The sequence below is a fragment of the Vicia villosa genome, unplaced genomic scaffold (assembly GCF_029867415.1).
Source record: "Vicia villosa cultivar HV-30 ecotype Madison, WI unplaced genomic scaffold, Vvil1.0 ctg.000058F_1_1, whole genome shotgun sequence".
Classification (NCBI taxonomy): Eukaryota; Viridiplantae; Streptophyta; class Magnoliopsida; order Fabales; family Fabaceae; genus Vicia; species Vicia villosa.
Genome location: NW_026704987.1, coordinates 221,711 through 239,326, shown reverse-complemented (window position 1 = coordinate 239,326; position 17,616 = coordinate 221,711). Strand labels below are relative to the sequence as shown.

The window sequence follows — 17,616 nt, the reverse complement described above, 5'->3', positions numbered from 1 at the left end:
TTCTGTGTTTCATATACAGTTACAAAGATGGAAAAGAAGAATAAGCTTACCTTCTAACAAAGTGATTGGAAAACCTCCTTGTATACAACATTTGTGGTAGTGGAGCACGGAACCTTCTCTTTGTCGTGTATTAAGATTTTAAGACCACTTTTTGTAGTAACTCTTGAGATTGCAACATAAAGTTGTCCATGACTAAACACGGGAGAAGGCAAATACAAACCAACACTATCAAGAGACTGGCCTTGAGACTTATTAATTGTCATTGCGTAAGAGACAATAATTGGAAATTGTCTCCTAATCAACTTAAATGGCCACGGTGACTCTGAAGGTGACATAGACATTCGAGGAATGTAAAAAAGGTTACCTATGTTCTTGCCAGAAATAATTTTTGCCTCAATGACATGATTGGCCAACCTTGTGACAATCAATCTTGTTCCATTACACAATCCATCTGTCTGGTCCAAATTTCTCATAAGCATAATGGGAGTACCAACTTTCAATTTGATTCTATGATTTGGTAAACCTGATGTCCTTAATTTGCTAAGAAATTCTGGAGTTAGCACTTCATAAGCTTCGGTATAACTCGAGTCAGTTCTATCGATTGAATCGTAACTAAGATACTCTTTCTCTTCACCTAAAAAAAATCAACAGAAAGATACGAACATTAGTAAATTCAAAATCATAGGCTGCATATTCTTTTTCCCATGCACCAAAAAAAGAATAAATAAATATTACCTGGTATAAGGTCCAATACATAATGATTGATCTTATCCACAACTTCAATGGTTGAGGCAAGAATTGCTTTTCCTTGTAGATATGCAACATCTTGGAATACATTAACCAAATTGGGATATGTATTCTCAACAATAGCTTTGATAGGATCTTCATAATTGGTAATCAATAAATCTTGAGGAATCTCTATGTCCACCAATCCATCATTTGGTTCAGATATCTTACCATCACCGACATTTAAAATCCATTTTGAGAACTCCGCTAATTCATTAGAACTTGTATTATCGCTTCCCTGCTGAAGTCTCATGTTTTTTGTTAGTGTTAGAACTTGGCAATAGTCCCAGATATAAGAGGAGCATATGGATGCATGAACAATATCAGAACGCCCTGCTCTCGGAACAACTGGAAGAATCTGTCTGAAGTCTCCTCCAAAAACAACAACTTTGCCGCCAAAGATTTTATTCCCAAATCCCTTCTTGGCCATGACGTCTTTAAGTGTTCTATCCAATGCCTCAAAACAATTTTTATGAGCCATAGGTGCTTCATCCCATATTATCACGTCCGTTGCCTCGAATAATTGAGAATGTTCAGTGTTTTTGTCAATATTGCAAGTGGAGTTGTCAAGTGTTGGCACAGGAATTTTGAACTTGGAATGAGCAGTTCGTCCACCTGGTAATAACAACGAAGCTATACCGCTTGAAGCAACAGCAAGCACAATTTTTTTTTCCGAACGAAGTGCACTTGATAGTGTCCTCCACATGAAAGTTTTACCGGTCCCTCCATAACCGTGTAAAAAAAAGACCCCTCCTCTTTGTTTTCCGACAGCTTCCATGATTTTTTTCAAAGATTGAGCGTTGTTCATCTATCATGCATAATGTAAATTGTGATATTTCAAAAAATATCTACCTGTGGGACTGTCAGCTTATGCAATCAAATAGTATAAATATAAATTATCACCTGTAAGGGCTCGAAAGAGATTGTTGAAGTTTTCTCGCTCAGTTTCAGTATTATAATCATGTTCTTCGTAAATCAGTCGGTTTCCAACGTGCCGTGTGACATAAGCATCCGGATAAGGCATGTCTTTGAATTCGTGCAAACTTCTTCGATTGGATTGCAACATATTCTCAATCTCAATGAGGGTCAAGTTTTTCAACTCAGCTTCTGTTAACTGCATATCTATAAAAAAACACCAATTAAAACTTGATATGTCGTGGCATGGAAGTTAATTTAAATGGAACATATTTTAGAAGATTCCTTGTTTGTGAGATCCTCAAACTGAGATACGCATAAAAGTTTGTTATACACACAACAAATAATCTATTATAAATATATTGCAACAATGTACCTTTTATATTAGTTAACTGTCTTTGTTGGTGCAGAATACCGTCAGACAGCGTCTTCCAAGTTTTTTGCCAAACGTGGCGTGGTCTGTTAATTGTACCGGACAATAGCATAGTTACGAATAACTTTCTCAAAAAATGTCCCGAACCCCAATCTTTGGCCTCGTTAATGGCTGCAACATATTCCTTGTCATCATTAAGAAATCCCATTTCAAAACATGCATCCCTAAAACTGTCCCGAACAATTCCACCGACCTTTTTTATATCCTCGTAACATGTTGGCCCTTTTGCAACAGTCAGCATCATTCTCAGGTAATACAGCTCACCTGTACTTGGAGGAACCCAGATTAGTCTTCCAATGGTGTGCCCTCTCTTACGCGGTCTCCATCGTCGGTATCTTTTATCACAAACAAACTTAGTGAGGAAATTTGAGTAGGTCAGATTTCTGGCCTCTGGATATGTTTTGTTTGCTTCCATCCAAGCGGTAAACATTGATTCCTTCACACTTGGTTTTTCAAGAACCTCATCTATCAGTTCGTAATCTGTATAATATACCGAATTATCGCCCTCAAGATGAAAATATAATCTTTCTACTGCAGGAGACCTTCCATGAATGGGAAAAGAAAATATTCTCCAACATGCTTCGCTTGGTGAGACATATCTACAATCAAGATACTGCTTGATTTCATCGACATTTTTAGCGGTCAAAGGACTGTCGTTGTCTCCTACGACAGCAGCGGTAATCCTGTCATACCCCTTGTTTATATATTTAAATAAGTACTTAACCGAAGTACCTTGATTACACCATTCCATATTAATGTGAGCTTGAAATTTCTTCAACAGATATGGATTGTGAGGAACAACAGATCTGTTATCAAGAACAACGTTTTTTATCGTAACAGTGTTTCCAGTATCCCTCCTTCGGTACACAGGATATCCATCCTGATCAACTATGGTCTGAGGCTGCCATTTTTTTGGAAAGAATTTAGAGCATTTTGTGTCTTTCATGCAAGGTGACAGCATGTTTGCCAAACCACACGGGCCGTGAATCATATATCTCTTCACCAGATTATACAATTCCACATCATCTTCTTTTGATGGTATCTCTGCTGAAATGATGTTGTTTATGTCCTCGGGAGTGGGATACTTGCTTTGCGGATGCATGAATAGCAAAATATGAGCATGTGGTAAACCCCTCTTTTGAAACTCAACGGTGTATATATCTGCATAAAATTATAGCAATGAGAGCTTATTATTATATGAGGTTTTAAATAGAAGTGATAAACATAAAACATAGTTTGACGGCATGAAATTAATAATATGACTTACATGCAACCACTCTCCCTAAGACATGCTTCTTAGTCAAATCAAACAACAACTCATCCAACTTAATTTTAAAAACTCTTGATATAATGTCGGAACGATCATGGGGCTGCAACCTCATTGGGTGAAGCAGTCTTTTGACTTCGGGCCACATTGGATTGCATGTAAATGTGATAAAAAGGTCAGGAAAACCAATATGACTACAAATAGCCATTCCATCAAAATACAATTGCTCCATGTATCTTCGACTTCCAACATAAGTTGATGGTAAAACAACCCTCTTACCCTTTTTTGCTCCTTGAGTGTTCTGATCCTGTTCTGGACCGTTCAAATTATTGTATTTTGAAACTCTTAATTTTTTCTGGTGCTTGCGTATGTAATTCAACCTTTGAGACTCCATCATGGTGAAACCATCAACCAAAAATTGCTGAAAAAGCCTTCTGGACATCAAAAGTGTGTGTGCTTCGGCTGTTCTGGTTTGAATCCAAACGTAAGCCATTCTCTGATAGTAAGTTTATTATTCTTTTTCTTTGCTTTTGTTTCCCTGTGTAGAATACCGATTCTAAAACCATCTTCGCCATATGGAAACAAAAGTGGATATTGTAAAGCAAGATAACTTGGATGAAACTCACTTATCCTTTTCAGCCTCCCACTCTGTCTCTCAAGTATAATATGTCTCTTAGATCCTGTATCAACATCACCAACGATAAGTGCGGCAACTTCAGAAACTGTTGGTTGATTATAAACTCTTCCGTCCTTGGATCGATCGGCGATTAATTTCAATTTTAGATCAGGTACATGAGAATCTTTTAGTCGATCTGCTGCCATCCTAAATGTTTTAGCATGTGTGTTGAACTCATCAAGCATAAGTTTCAATTTTCCAACCGTTTCTGGATTCACATTAGGATTATGACTGAAACACATTTTATAAAACAGTTAGTTTACATGCATTATGAACTTATATAGAAGAAGGTAAAACAGAATAATGTCATAAAACAAAGGAAGAATTCAGACATTACCCTATTCCTTCCATTCTATGATGGATTTCATTATCAGTGTCATAAATATAAAGCTGTGCAAATTTTGGTGTTTCTCCATCTAAAGGGAGCATGCTCCCAATTCTATGGCAAGTCTGTCCATGTATCCTTATGTTAGGCGGTCCTCCTGCCGATTGGTATCTATTGTCAAACTTCATTTTGGGTGACGTAAAGGCAAACATAATGTTGTACAATCTGCAATACTGTTGATAGTTTATACAGTCTGAATCATTATCATCAGACAATAGATGCTTTAGTAACAGTGGCGGTTCATTCAAAAGCGGCAACACAACTTTACCATTTCCACAACATAATTGGAATTTGGGTACATCACTATGTTTTCGTTTGTCTGTCTTCTCTTGATACCACATCAGTGCTCCACAATGTATGCATTCGACAATTGGATCACCGATATCAGAGTAGCCTGTTTTATTCAAACAAACACGAAGCAAGTCAGAATTTAGAATAAAATAGTCACAACTATAGATGTTTCATGACTGCAGCATTGAATATGGCATGGCTTACAGGAATCAAATCACATTAGTTAGTTTGAAGTATAAAATAAAGTGTTACATATATCTATACATATGTACCAGAATCTTTCACGTTTTGCGGCGCATAGTTTGGTTCTAAGGTTTCTTCATCATCAAGAGTTGATGCTGTGTCATAGTCAGGATTTGCATTTATGAACTCACAATCACTATCAGATATTGAATCATCCGTTGTTCCATCTTCAACGGTTTCATCTGCTTCGTTATTAACACTTGTGTTGCGGTGAATATTGCTTGTGGATGAAGACTCACCATAATGATCAATATTTGAGAATTTTTTGAATAGATTGGCGGCCATAGATTGAATAGCACCAACATTCAATTGTCTTCTGGATGAAACGACTGATCCACTTTGCAGTGTATTAACGTTTTTGAAGACTTGATTAGAAAAGGAAGATGTTGTACCACTTGAAGGTGTGTTTGTATCGAGGCTGACAGGAGAATTGAAAGCATGTTGTCTGCTCAGCCGTGGGGTATTTGGTTGAATAATTGTCTTTGTTCGTTGATATGATGTCGCAGCTACCAGGTTAGGGGACATGGTATCCATAGTACATGTTGAATTTGAGCTGCATGAACCAACATTGGGTGTTGTCGTATTTGACTTCAGTTTATAAGCATTGCGTTGCCTTTGATTTTGAAACTTATTGACACTGACGTTTCTAGCGTTGCTGATGACCTTAGAAGCTCTGCTGGATGTGTATTCGATTTTTGACTCCTTTGATTAATCACCGAAGAAGTGATGTTAGAAAGTGGTGTTCTGATGTTTTCAATGGATGGATGATAGTTCCTACTGAAACATACTTCAAAATCCAATACTTTATCACCAACTCTACTTCTTTTCAATCTTCTTTCACTGAGAATTTGTTTCCTCCTTCTTCTTGCCAATGCTGCAACTTTCTTACTCTCACAATCGTCTGATTCCATAATAGCTATGTAAATGGTTTGCTAAGTATACCTCATGCAAACAAAATAAAAGACAACACCTATAGAATTCTAATGTGAAAAGTTTTTTCTCATACCTATTTTGTTATTTGAACAGTCAGCCAATTAAACAGAGAGAATATGGTAAGGATGTGTATACATATTAAATGTCCATGCACAATGGTATTTGCTATTATTTTTAACGTGCTTTGCCTTATTAATAATTAACCATCTAATTATCACAGTAAAAACGTTAAAGACATGAGAGGGGATATTAAAGTTGATGGTTAAGTGTTTGGTCAGCATAATTATTCCATTTAATCAATTAATGGTAAAATAACAAAACTGTTGGTAAACCACAAAAAGGTTACAATCAATGATAACATTGAATACAGAAAAATGGCATTAACAAAAAATGCAATTAAATTAAAAGAAAAAAAAACATTGGAAAATGCAAATGCAGTAAGTATAATCCCTCACCAATGAATAGTAACAACTTATACTTGTAATGTGAAAGGGCAGACACGTTTTGCAAGGCCATACCTTTTGAGATTTGCTTCCAGATTTTCTTCTTGTGTTATAATAAAAAATCAAATCACATAGCTCCTCTTACTATTATCCCCTGCATGCAAAAACAAAACCAGTCAAAGAAACATACTCCCAAAGCATTCGATTCAACACATCCCTGCGAAAATGTCTTATTCTTCATGGAGTGGCGGGTAAGGTTATGCATAGAACGTACATACCTCTGTTTGTCTTTGTTGCAACATCCATTTGATCGTTTTTTTATAATAATATGGAAACAACCGTGGTAACTTCTGTTTGAAAACAGGTTCTTGTCTCTTGACACTGAGGAAATCAACTGCATCTTAGGCCAGAAAGCTGATGATGATGAAGTATCTGATGGAAACACCAAATCTGTATTGAAAGAAGTGAAAGTTGAGGAGGATGAAATAGGGCAAAGCTCAAAGACCCTAACTGCTTCTTTGTTTAATGAATTAGGGCAAACCTCTGGAGCAAACCATGATGCCTTGTTGAAGGATGTGAAAATGGAGCGTGATGCTGGCCAGCCTTCTCAGACGAATAACAATGATAAAGTGCTGCAGAAAGAGATATCATGGGAAAAAGAGATCACCAAGTCCCAAATTAGAGGTCATCAAGTGATGGTAAGATTTCTGACTTCAACAGTACTTTAGTTTGTACGGTCAATGATGTGAACATTGTTAATAACAACAAATTTGTAATGCAACAACACAAACCAAACATCATTTAACAACTTCAATAAACTAATTGTGTTGATCATTAAGCATGGAAAATTCAAAAGTTAGAAAAAAATCATGTAACTATTTATACTTTTTAATATCTTCAAAATCTTGGTTGGTGATTGTTGCAGACTATTAATTATCTTCTACTGCATCATTTATAAGATCTCTGATTTCAATATTAAAGTGATGTTTGTACGATTAATGATGTGAACATTTGTAACAACAACCAATTTGTGATGCAGCAATTCCCTCAGGAGGTGATAAAGAAAGCTCTAAGACAGGACATAACAGGATGCAGGCTGTATGATCTTGAAGACTTATCTTTTTATGAGTGCAAGATTCTGAAGTCAAACAGAAAATACGTTGAAATGTATCTTGGTTATGGTTGGTATGCATTTGTACATGACAGAAAGTTGAAGGTCGGTGATAAGGTGGTATTCAACTATAATTCAGACCAGGAAATCTTGTACGCGAGGGTTGAGAGGAAAGTGAAGCAGACCAGCAATTAAGCTTTGTTATCTATGTGTATTTGTTTCTTCTCTTTGATTTTAACTTAACTGTGGGTACAATCAAAACAATTGTTTTTTTGTTAAGGATATTTAAGACATGTGCTGATAACTGTTGTTTTATTGGCCATGACATATTTTGATGCATGATTAAGTAACCTTCATAATGAAGGTAGTACTGAATTATCTTTAATGTTTAAATTTGCATATATGGTGTTCTTCTTTAATTTTCTCGTTAAATTCGCAATGTGTACACATTGCCTGTCCATTATTGGTTGATACCCTACTTATGTAGATATGTTTATAACTTAAACCACGATAGTATTCAATATAAGGTTACTTATTTTGTCTGCACTGGATATATTATCTGGATCAGACTATACATTTTTTTTGCTGTTTAAATATATTGTTAACACAACTTCATAATTTGCTCAATGGTTTTAGTTACATTGGCTTGTCAGGAATGAACTCACCATTTTGGATTTAGAAACCTAATCTGTCAATCACAATCCAAATATCTATGTAATGATGACACTTATAGTTTTCCAAAACTTGTTACAGTCAATTTGTAAGGGCAGAACCTAACTTCTACATAGTTTTCCATAACTGTTATTCACATATCTGTTTTTTAAAATGTTTATAGTTAGGCTCATTTAGACAGGGTGTTTTTTAATTAGAGTTTTTGTTTTCTACTTAGAATATAAAGCATGCCATCAATTCTAAATTATAAAACATATACAAATGCATAGGAATTCGATCAATTAAAATCTTTAATAGTATATGACAGCAATGGTATATTATTTAAGCAATTCAAATTCAAATTCATTAGAAGCATTTCAAACAGAAGTAGATTTGAAACAATGCCCATCATGATAAACTCAAATCAATGAAAACCTTGTATATATCATAACTAAATGGGACAATTGTAATTCAACATATCTTAGTCTTTAGAAAACCTCAAACTCAACAATTATGATAAACTAAGTACCAGAACGGCAAAATAAAATATCATCCAACTAATTAAATAAACCAAATGTCTTGATCATAAGGCAATGTAAATTTAAAACTTATAAATTTTGAAGCTAACTATTTCTCCTGTTTAATATCTTTGGCCATCTTGGTTGATGATTGTTGTACACTATCATTATCTTCTACTGCATCATTCATAAGTCTCTTACATGGAGTGAGTCCTGAATTTTCAATGCTCAGATCATTTTCTGCAGATGCAGATAGAGGTTCCTATCATGAATAAAGAAAGGCAACGATAAAATTTACAATAATGACACAATGATAAAGTTGCCCAGCAAGTAAAGAATATCACATGTAAAAAATACATACAGAAATGATATTCATGTCATCCTGGGACAGAGGTTCTGGTGCTCGAAGCTTTGAGGTCTGGTGAAAATAAAAAACAGTTAGTGTACGCCCTAAGAAAACTAAGCACTCATCAAACGAAGATTACAAAAGATTACCTCTTCAAATTTGAAACTCTCCTTAATTTTATTACGCACATCTTCACCAGTCTTGAAGCCAATGACAGAAAGTCTCCCATTTTTAGGCTGATAAACAGCTCTAATTGCCAATTCTTTTGCCAATATGGAGTCAAGTTCGTAAGGGAACTCAAGTGGATCGTAATGAACAGACTATAAGAATAAAAAGTTTTAGACACCTTAAAAACCAAAAACAATTGATTTAAATATTGTTTTATGCAACAATTACATACCTGTGTTAAATCCATCTTCATTTGAAGAGCAGACTTCCCAATTAACTTCACGCAGTCTGTGTCCCAAAAGACGAACTTTGCCTTCGAACTGCCGTCAACAGCTGTTATATCAAGTTTATACCTTAATGATTCATGAAACATAGGAGAACACATTAATCTTCACTATTTGTAAGAGAATATAAACATTACCAGTTGGCAATGGAAGAGGAATATAAAGTATACCGTGGCACAGGTTCTGGGCTAATATGATCCTTAAAACACTTCAGCTTTGCATCCTTGGCAGTCACACTCCTTGTACATTCCACACATCCATCATAGTACCACCCCATCTGCCCAGCGTCAAACTTATCGAGGGTAGCAACGGTAACACAGGTTGTTTCCTACAAAATTGGCGAATATCAATTACAGTTATATGAGGCTTTAAGAACGATAGCAATATAAGGAAACAGTCATTCTTTCTTACATGTTGCAGATTTGTTATCTCAGAGAGACTCATTATTTCAGCCTTCCAAACAAATTTGTCATAGTCAGAATAAAATGAGTTTTGCGTCGTCTCAACTTGTACACTTGAAGATGATAACAAAGGCAAATCAACACCAAGTCTGAAAAATGTAAACACAACATTAAATTCAATTAAAATCAACATCAAGTTAAATAAATTATTATGCAAGACAGTTAAGAAGAAGATCAATAAGCATTCCGAACGATATAATAAAGAAACAGACACATGCTATAGCACCTTTCTTTTAGACTCTTGACTTCCTCAATAGCAAGGTCATTAATCAACAGTTTCGTTCCATTCCATGTGTTGGAAACACTAACTGGAAATCCTCCTGAATCACAAGTATTGAAGAAACATTTACAACTGTTGGATATAAAAGATATTGAGCATTTACATTTAAACTATTGTATCATGCATGATTACCTTGAGCCTCTTTAACCCTTGCATTGATTAGCACAATGACAATATTTGATGCTTGCTTATTATTCTTATAATACTCATATAGCTGAACTGCAAGTTGGCCCCAAAGAGTACATTGTACAACTGTTTTGCTGGCATCTACAATTGAAAAAACTATTCTGTTCTTGCTGTTGTCACCGTTAACTTGGGTTTGAGTGATATCAGTGATTCCTCCAATCAAATCTAAGAAAAAAAAATGGATTGGTTAAAAATTTTCAACAAAAATAAATTATAATTTCTGAAAGTAGGGTGTAGGGAACTTACCAACCAAAACATTTGATTGAAACCTTCCTTCAACTATGGAATTCAAAGCAATAATGTTAAGATAGTTATGAGGGATGTCAGGAAATTCTGCCTTCTTAACAGAAGTTGAGCCACAAAAAACCAATTTGTATGTATGATTTGTCGACTTAAAAGCAAAATCATTCCTCCCAACTTTAAAACTTTGCATGATATAAGAGTTTCCTGTTTCAATTTGAGATTTGAATTTGGAAAGCAAATAAGCAGGGACAACAGCCTGAATCATATCACGCTGAAAGAAACGAACATTTCATCATCAGTGGTTAATCAACACAAAACATATAATAAGTAATCAGTGGGGAACCATATCCTGCTACAGTACCTTATAATCAACCAAAACCATCTCCATGTGTTCTTTGTTTGAAGAACTTGTGACAGTCCATAGATGTTTGCATCTAACAGCGATCTTCCACAAATCTTTTGAATCATTGATCTCTTTCAATGGCTCAATAGGGCGAGACATGATTCACATACAAACTGTGCAAGAAGAGTAGAGATTTCAGTTAATTATCAAAGATGAATCAAATGGAGATTAATATAAACAGTGTTTAGCAGAAGTTAGAGACGGGGGGATGGAGAAGAAGATAGTTTCTTGAGACGAAGGAGGAGTGAAAATCGCGGGGAAGGTGATGGAGGCGAATGATTTGGCTTGAGATGGAAGAGGAGCGAAAATCGCAGGGAACCCAGATGCAGCAGAATATACATGGTTATGCATTTGGTCATGTTTTATGCAGCTTATGGAACACAAAAAGTTTATGGAACAATGAAAGGTTGCAGTTAATGAACAAATGGAGTTCTGTGTTTCCCAAGCCAGATTTGTGGTTTTTTTTCTTTGATTCACGTGGCGATGGATTTATTGTGTAGGGGAGTAATTATGGAATTGCTTTGATATTTAAACCCAATTACATTATCAATGCAGCTTTTGACATTATTTCACCTAAAATATAAAATAATATAAAACAATATAATATAAAATAGATAAAAAAAGGAAAAATCAAATAAATAAAAATGAAACCAACCAATCAAACAGTGACACAATAGATAGCATTTAATGTCAAATGAATATGGTGGCTTTATTTTTCAGAAGGACAAATTTACCCATGGAATTTGAACGGTTTTAGTTATTTAATCAGAGGGCTTAAAGTGTAATTATCAGGTACTTTACTTTTTATATATTATATTAGACTTAACATTTTTTATTGATGAACATTATGTCCTTTGAATTTAGTTGGGTGTCAGTATCATTGTCCAATAAAATACTATTATTCAATGATATGTCACTTGTATCTAGGTGTGGAAATAGGTTAGGCTGAGTTAGGTTTTGCCGATCTCGAGTCTGATTTGCTAAAAATTTTAAAGTCTAAATTTGACCTTTGGCCTATCAAAGACTTGTTTTTAGATCTGAGTCTTGTCTTTTAGAAGACCTGATTGACATATTAACCTATATAAAAGTCTATTTTATTTCAACATTTTCAAATAAGCAATTCAACTATTGTTAAAATAGAGTAACAAAATAAAAGATTATTTAGACTAAATATTTATTTGCCTTGATTTATTTAAGCTTACCTATTAACATATGTTTTGTGATACTTTTTGTTTGAGAGAACTAATGAAAACAACTTATGACATTATTTAAAAAGTTTATTTTTGCTTATTTTTATATGTCCTTAACAACTAAACTTTATTTTTGTATTTTAATTTAAAGTACAAACATCATATAATAATAATAATAATAATAATAATAATAATAATAATAATAATAAAATTATTCATATTGGTGTAAATAAAAAGCTCTTTTGAGCCCGTGACTTAGACTTTCTAACCAAATAAACTTATCAAAAAATATGAGCCTTCTCTATTTATTAAAAAAAGTTTGGTCTGGCTTAGACCCGTATAGACTAAACCTTAGATTTTATTATTAGTCTGACCTATTTTTGCTTCTAATTAGTTATCATAGTAGTGAAGATTTTTTTAAAATACAATTCAATTACTTATATCTAATTAGTTATCATGGTACTGAAGATTTTTTTAAAATACAATTCAATAAAACAAACACTCATACGAAATAAAAAAAAAATTATAATTAGATAAATGGCACAATTTTTTATTAGATAAAGAGTTAAATTATGTTAACTACTCTCTAGAACTTTAAAAATGTGCTTGATCTATCATGTCAATCCATAATCCCTATAATTTATGGTAGATTGAGTCGTAAAAAATCTTTAAAACTTATGGCCCTATTTTTTTTGGCACATTCATCAGGCCCATATATTTCAAAGGTCGGATTAGGTTGGTCAAGAGAGCTTTGGATTGACACAATGATTTTTTTTTTTTATAAAATAATTTTAGTATAATTGTATTTTTAAATGTAAAAAGTTAAAGAAAATAAAAATATATTCTTAAGACGATGTAATTAAAGGAATGATTGTCAGATGATGAAATGTTTTTTTTAACTAGATGAAGATGAAGAGAAAATTTAATAAGTATTAAAGATAATATTAAGTTACTCTCTAATTTTACATAAATATTTTTGTAGTACTTATATATATGGATGTTGATTTGATGAATATTTTAAATATCACTTAACTAAATTTAATATTACTCTCTACTTATATTATCTAGCTTTTGTCCATTATATTCTTTTTTATAAAATTAAAATTAAAATATTAAAATATAGGCCAGATTGGCCCATTGGACCGCATGCCCCATTAAAAACTTAGTCGGGCTCATTTTTAATAGTTTATTAAATAATCAAACAGATCCACTTCAATTTATTTATAGGTTTTATCCCACCAGACTAAGGCAGGTTGAGCTGAAATGACCTATTTAACAACTCTACTCTCTTGCCATAAATTAAGTTGAATAATGAGAGTTATTAATTTTGGATGAGAAAAAAATTATGTATATATAAGGATAAATTTAAAGTTTTGGAGAGAAAAAAATAATAAATAACAGATAATATTTTTTTAAAATTTTATTAATATTATATTGAAATTGTAAAGTGTTTTATGATTTACAATTTTTTATTAAATAATTTATAATTTAGGATGAAGTAATATGTTTTTATTAGCTAGTTGTTAAGTAATTAATTTTTAATTAATTGTTAGTTATAGAATTAGACTAAGGGCTTTTTTTTCTCTAACAAACTTGTAAAATGGGCCTATATAAACCAAGAGCCCATCTTGTAATAATTAAGAAAAACTAATAAAAATTTCCTTTTCATTTTTTGTTTTTTCTACTAATTATCATGCAGGTTCAATGCTTTTCTCCCATGAGCTGGTGTGAAGATTTCATCCTTATCTTTGATTTTTTATAAGTAAAACATCAAAAGATTTTATTTTATTTTTTCATTTTTTCTCTCTTCAATCTCAATTTGTAACTTTTCCTTTCATCTTTTAATCTGTCTTCATCTTCTTCCTCAACCTCAAATAGATGTTAGAACAATAATCACATAATTGAAGAATTATAGTCAATTGGACAAACCATTGTTGCAAGATATAGTTATATTTGTTGCATGATCAAATCATTCACCATCCCTAGCATCCTACCATATCTGTCTAATTCATCCGTACTTTAATTATTTACTGTAATCGCTTTTTATTCAAAACCAAACAAAACCTCTGATAACTTTTGTTTAATTGAAATATTGATAAAATTCTGATTCGTCAAAATAATACACTTGCTATTTTACCGATCAAGTTTTTGGCACCGTTGCCGGGGACTGCCAAAGATGATAGAGTTTTTATATTTATTTCAATTAGAATTTTGTTGCTCTGCGACTAAAATTTTATTTTCTGCACTTTTTATTTTTTTCCTAATTCTAATATTTGTCTACCTCAGCTGAATTTCCTTTTGACGCAGAAATTGAAAGAACTCTGCACGCACGGCGCAGACAAGCTCGGTTGGCTAAGCTGGAATCTGAAGAAGAAATTGTTACAGTTCATTCAGGTTCAGATTCTGAAAGTGAAGAAGAAGTCATGGGTGAAAATCCTCCTCCTCCTGAGAGGCTCCTTGGTGACTACGGGGTTGCAAACACACCGAGGGGAAGACAAACAATTTTCAACCAACCGGTAAATGCTGCCAACTTTCAACTGCACCTAAGCACCATTAATCAGCTGGAAAGGAAACCTTTCACCGGAAAGGTTAACGAAGGTGCAAACAAGCATCTGGAGAGATTTTTGACCATGAGCACCACTCTAAAAATTGACGGTCACACGGAAGAATCAAAGAGGCTTAGGATGTTTCCTTTCACTCTAGCGGAAGAGGCAGAGGAGTGGTTCTATTCTCTACCAGCGGGCAGCATCACATCGTGGGAAGAGATGGAAAAGGCTTTCCTGAATGAATACTTTTCAGCGTCAGTCTTTCTACGAAAAAGGTATGAAATTCTGTACTTCAAGCAAAAGGAAGGTGAATCTTTGGGGGATGCCTATAAAAGGTTCAAGAGGACTCTGGTGGCATGTCCAACACATAATATGGACAAAACTGAACAGATGCAAATGTTTGTCAACAAGCTCAGAATCAAGACAAAGCAGTTGATCGACACAGTAGCTGAAGGCTCAACAAATTTCACAACAGCCTCTGGTATCATCAAGATCATTGAAGCAATAGCTGCAAATGAGCATTTGGAGTTGTATGACAGGTGTACGAGTAAACCTGAAGGAGTCATTGATCTGAAGCTAGAAACCAACAAAATTCGGGTCGAAGATGCAATAGCGGCTGAAGTTGAAAAGAGATTGAAGGCTATTAATATAGGTACACAATTGGTGGCTCAAGTGCAACAAGCTCAACCTGTAATATTTGAAATTTGTAATGGCCCTCACCAAACTGTGTGTTGTGTTGCTACTCCCAAGAATATTGAAGAAATCAAATTCTTGAGGCAAAATAATCCGTATTCTAACACCTATAATCCAGGGTGGAAGAATCATCCCAACTTCGCTTGGAAAGATCAACAACAAGGCCCTCAGAAGGCGGAGTGGGAAGTAGCTATCGAGAGATTGGCTGGACAATGCTCTCAGTTTCAAGAAGAGACAAGAACTAACCACAGGAACACGACAGCGTCAATCAAAAATCTGGAAGTTCAAGTGGGTCAAATAGCACAACACCTCACTCTACAGGCACAAGGTGCCTTTCCGAGCTCAACTGTGAAAAACCCGAAGGACCAAGAGAAGATTAATGCAATTACAACAAGGAGCAAAAAAATGGCAGAATCTGAAAAAGAAAAAGAGGAAATAGATGACCCCATGGTAATAGAGGTGGATTTGGAAATAAGAGAGAATCCGAAAGAGCCAGAAGTTGTGGTACCATCGGTTAAACCATTTGAAGAAAAAAATAAGAAAGATGCTGAACCGGTGATCAAACTACCTTTCCCTTCCAGAATGACAAAGAAGGATTCAAAAGAGAAAGACTTTGAGAAGTTTACTGCCTTGTTCAAAAAGTTAGAGGTAAATATACCCTTCTTCGAAGCACTTGAGCACATGCCCTTGTATAAGAAGTTTATGAAGGAGGTGATGGCGAAAAAGAGATCACTGGGAGGAGAACCAAAAATTGCAATGGAGAAGTGTGGTATAGTCTCGTCAGCAAGAAAGATCCCAATCAAGAGGAAAGACCCTGGAGCGGTGGCAATACCATGCACTATCAAGAATATAACATTTAAAAAGGTACTCATCGATTCTGGTTCTAGTGTGAGTTTAATGCCACTGTCCATTTTCAAAAATCTTGAATTAGAAAAGATTAGTGAAAGTAAGACAAAGTTAAGGCTCACCGATCACACAATTAAGAAATCATATGGGGTAGCTGAAGATGTACTAGTGGAGGTTGATAAGTTTGTATTCCCTGTTGACTTCCACATCATGGACATTCCGGAAGACGAAGAAACTCCTATCCTTTTTGGGAGACCATTTTTGTTGACAGGCCGCTGCAACTTTGACATTGAAAAAGGGACGCTAACGCTGAAATCATTTGATGAAGTAACCTTGAATATGGTAGGAGTTAATAAACATAGGGCGGTTGTAAATAATCAAATTTCTGTTGGTATGACAGAAAGTGAGGAAAAAGACAAAAGGCCTAAACAGCTCCAAAAAAAAGTTTCAAGCATAGCCTCTCGGGTGGAACAAACTTATGGAGCTATCAAAAGTCCTAAGAAGGATAAGGAAGTAAAGAAGAACATGGGAAGTGAATTGAAGATAAAAGTTGTCCATGCTTTTCATCTTCATATGTTCTTGGTTGCAGAGGTGAAAAGCAACCATGTGTGGAAGAGAAAATACCCTCCATAATAAAGGGAAATGGACCGTCGAGCCATGCGACGTTAAACGAAGCGCTTCGTGGGAGGCAACCCACACTTTTAATAATTAATTTCTCTGTTTGTTCTTTTTATTTTCAGGAAATAAAAGAGGACATCTCTAGTGAAAGCTCAGAAGTGATCATTGGAGTGCATTTCCTCTATGAGTCACCTCTCTCGGGCTTGTTCTAAAATATTGAGGCCAATGTTTCATTCAAATTTGGGGGAGGTTTTACTCTTTGCATTTTAATTTATATTGCTGCTATAATATGTGTAAGACATACAGAATCATATTTGTCCCAGATTTTGATCGAAATTTTAATTTTTGAAAAGTTTTGATCTTAAAGAGCGATCGAGAATAGTATATAGAGATGAAGGGAGGATTGTTTGAGGACAGGAAGTTCGGAATAATGTGACAAGAAGAGGTTTGTTTAAACACCCTTGGTTCCCTAAAATAAATACGAGTCTAACGTGTAGATTTGCACCATAGTACTTGTCTCCTGAGAAGTACTCCTCGAGTAGTTTATTGATACAGTCTGGCATAATTCAGATTCACGTGCATGATGACTGGTTGAAAAAAAATAATATAAAGTTGGCACCGAATGATGAAAAGGCGGTAAAAGGAAATCGGCTCGCTAAGTTGGGTAACCCTCACCCGGTTATTCAGCCCAAAGGAGATT

The 17,616-nt window shown here is 34.5% G+C and overlaps 1 protein-coding gene and 1 pseudogene across 1 annotated transcript; both read right to left on the bottom strand.

The window, feature by feature from the left end:
• Positions 1-53: 53 nt before the first annotated feature.
• LOC131623205 (uncharacterized) lies at positions 54-5,907 on the bottom strand (annotated as a pseudogene).
• Positions 5,908-8,761: 2,854 nt separating this feature from the next.
• On the bottom strand, positions 8,762-11,122 carry LOC131623204 (uncharacterized). Its single transcript, XM_058894202.1, has 9 exons — positions 10,982-11,122; positions 10,624-10,891; positions 10,324-10,542; positions 10,138-10,231; positions 9,862-10,000; positions 9,621-9,778; positions 9,399-9,519; positions 9,148-9,318; positions 8,762-8,914 (listed from the first exon to the last, which is right to left on the bottom strand). Exons 1-9 carry the CDS (start codon positions 11,120-11,122, stop codon positions 8,762-8,764), a joined length of 1,464 nt encoding a protein of 487 aa, XP_058750185.1.
• Positions 11,123-17,616: the final 6,494 nt, after the last annotated feature.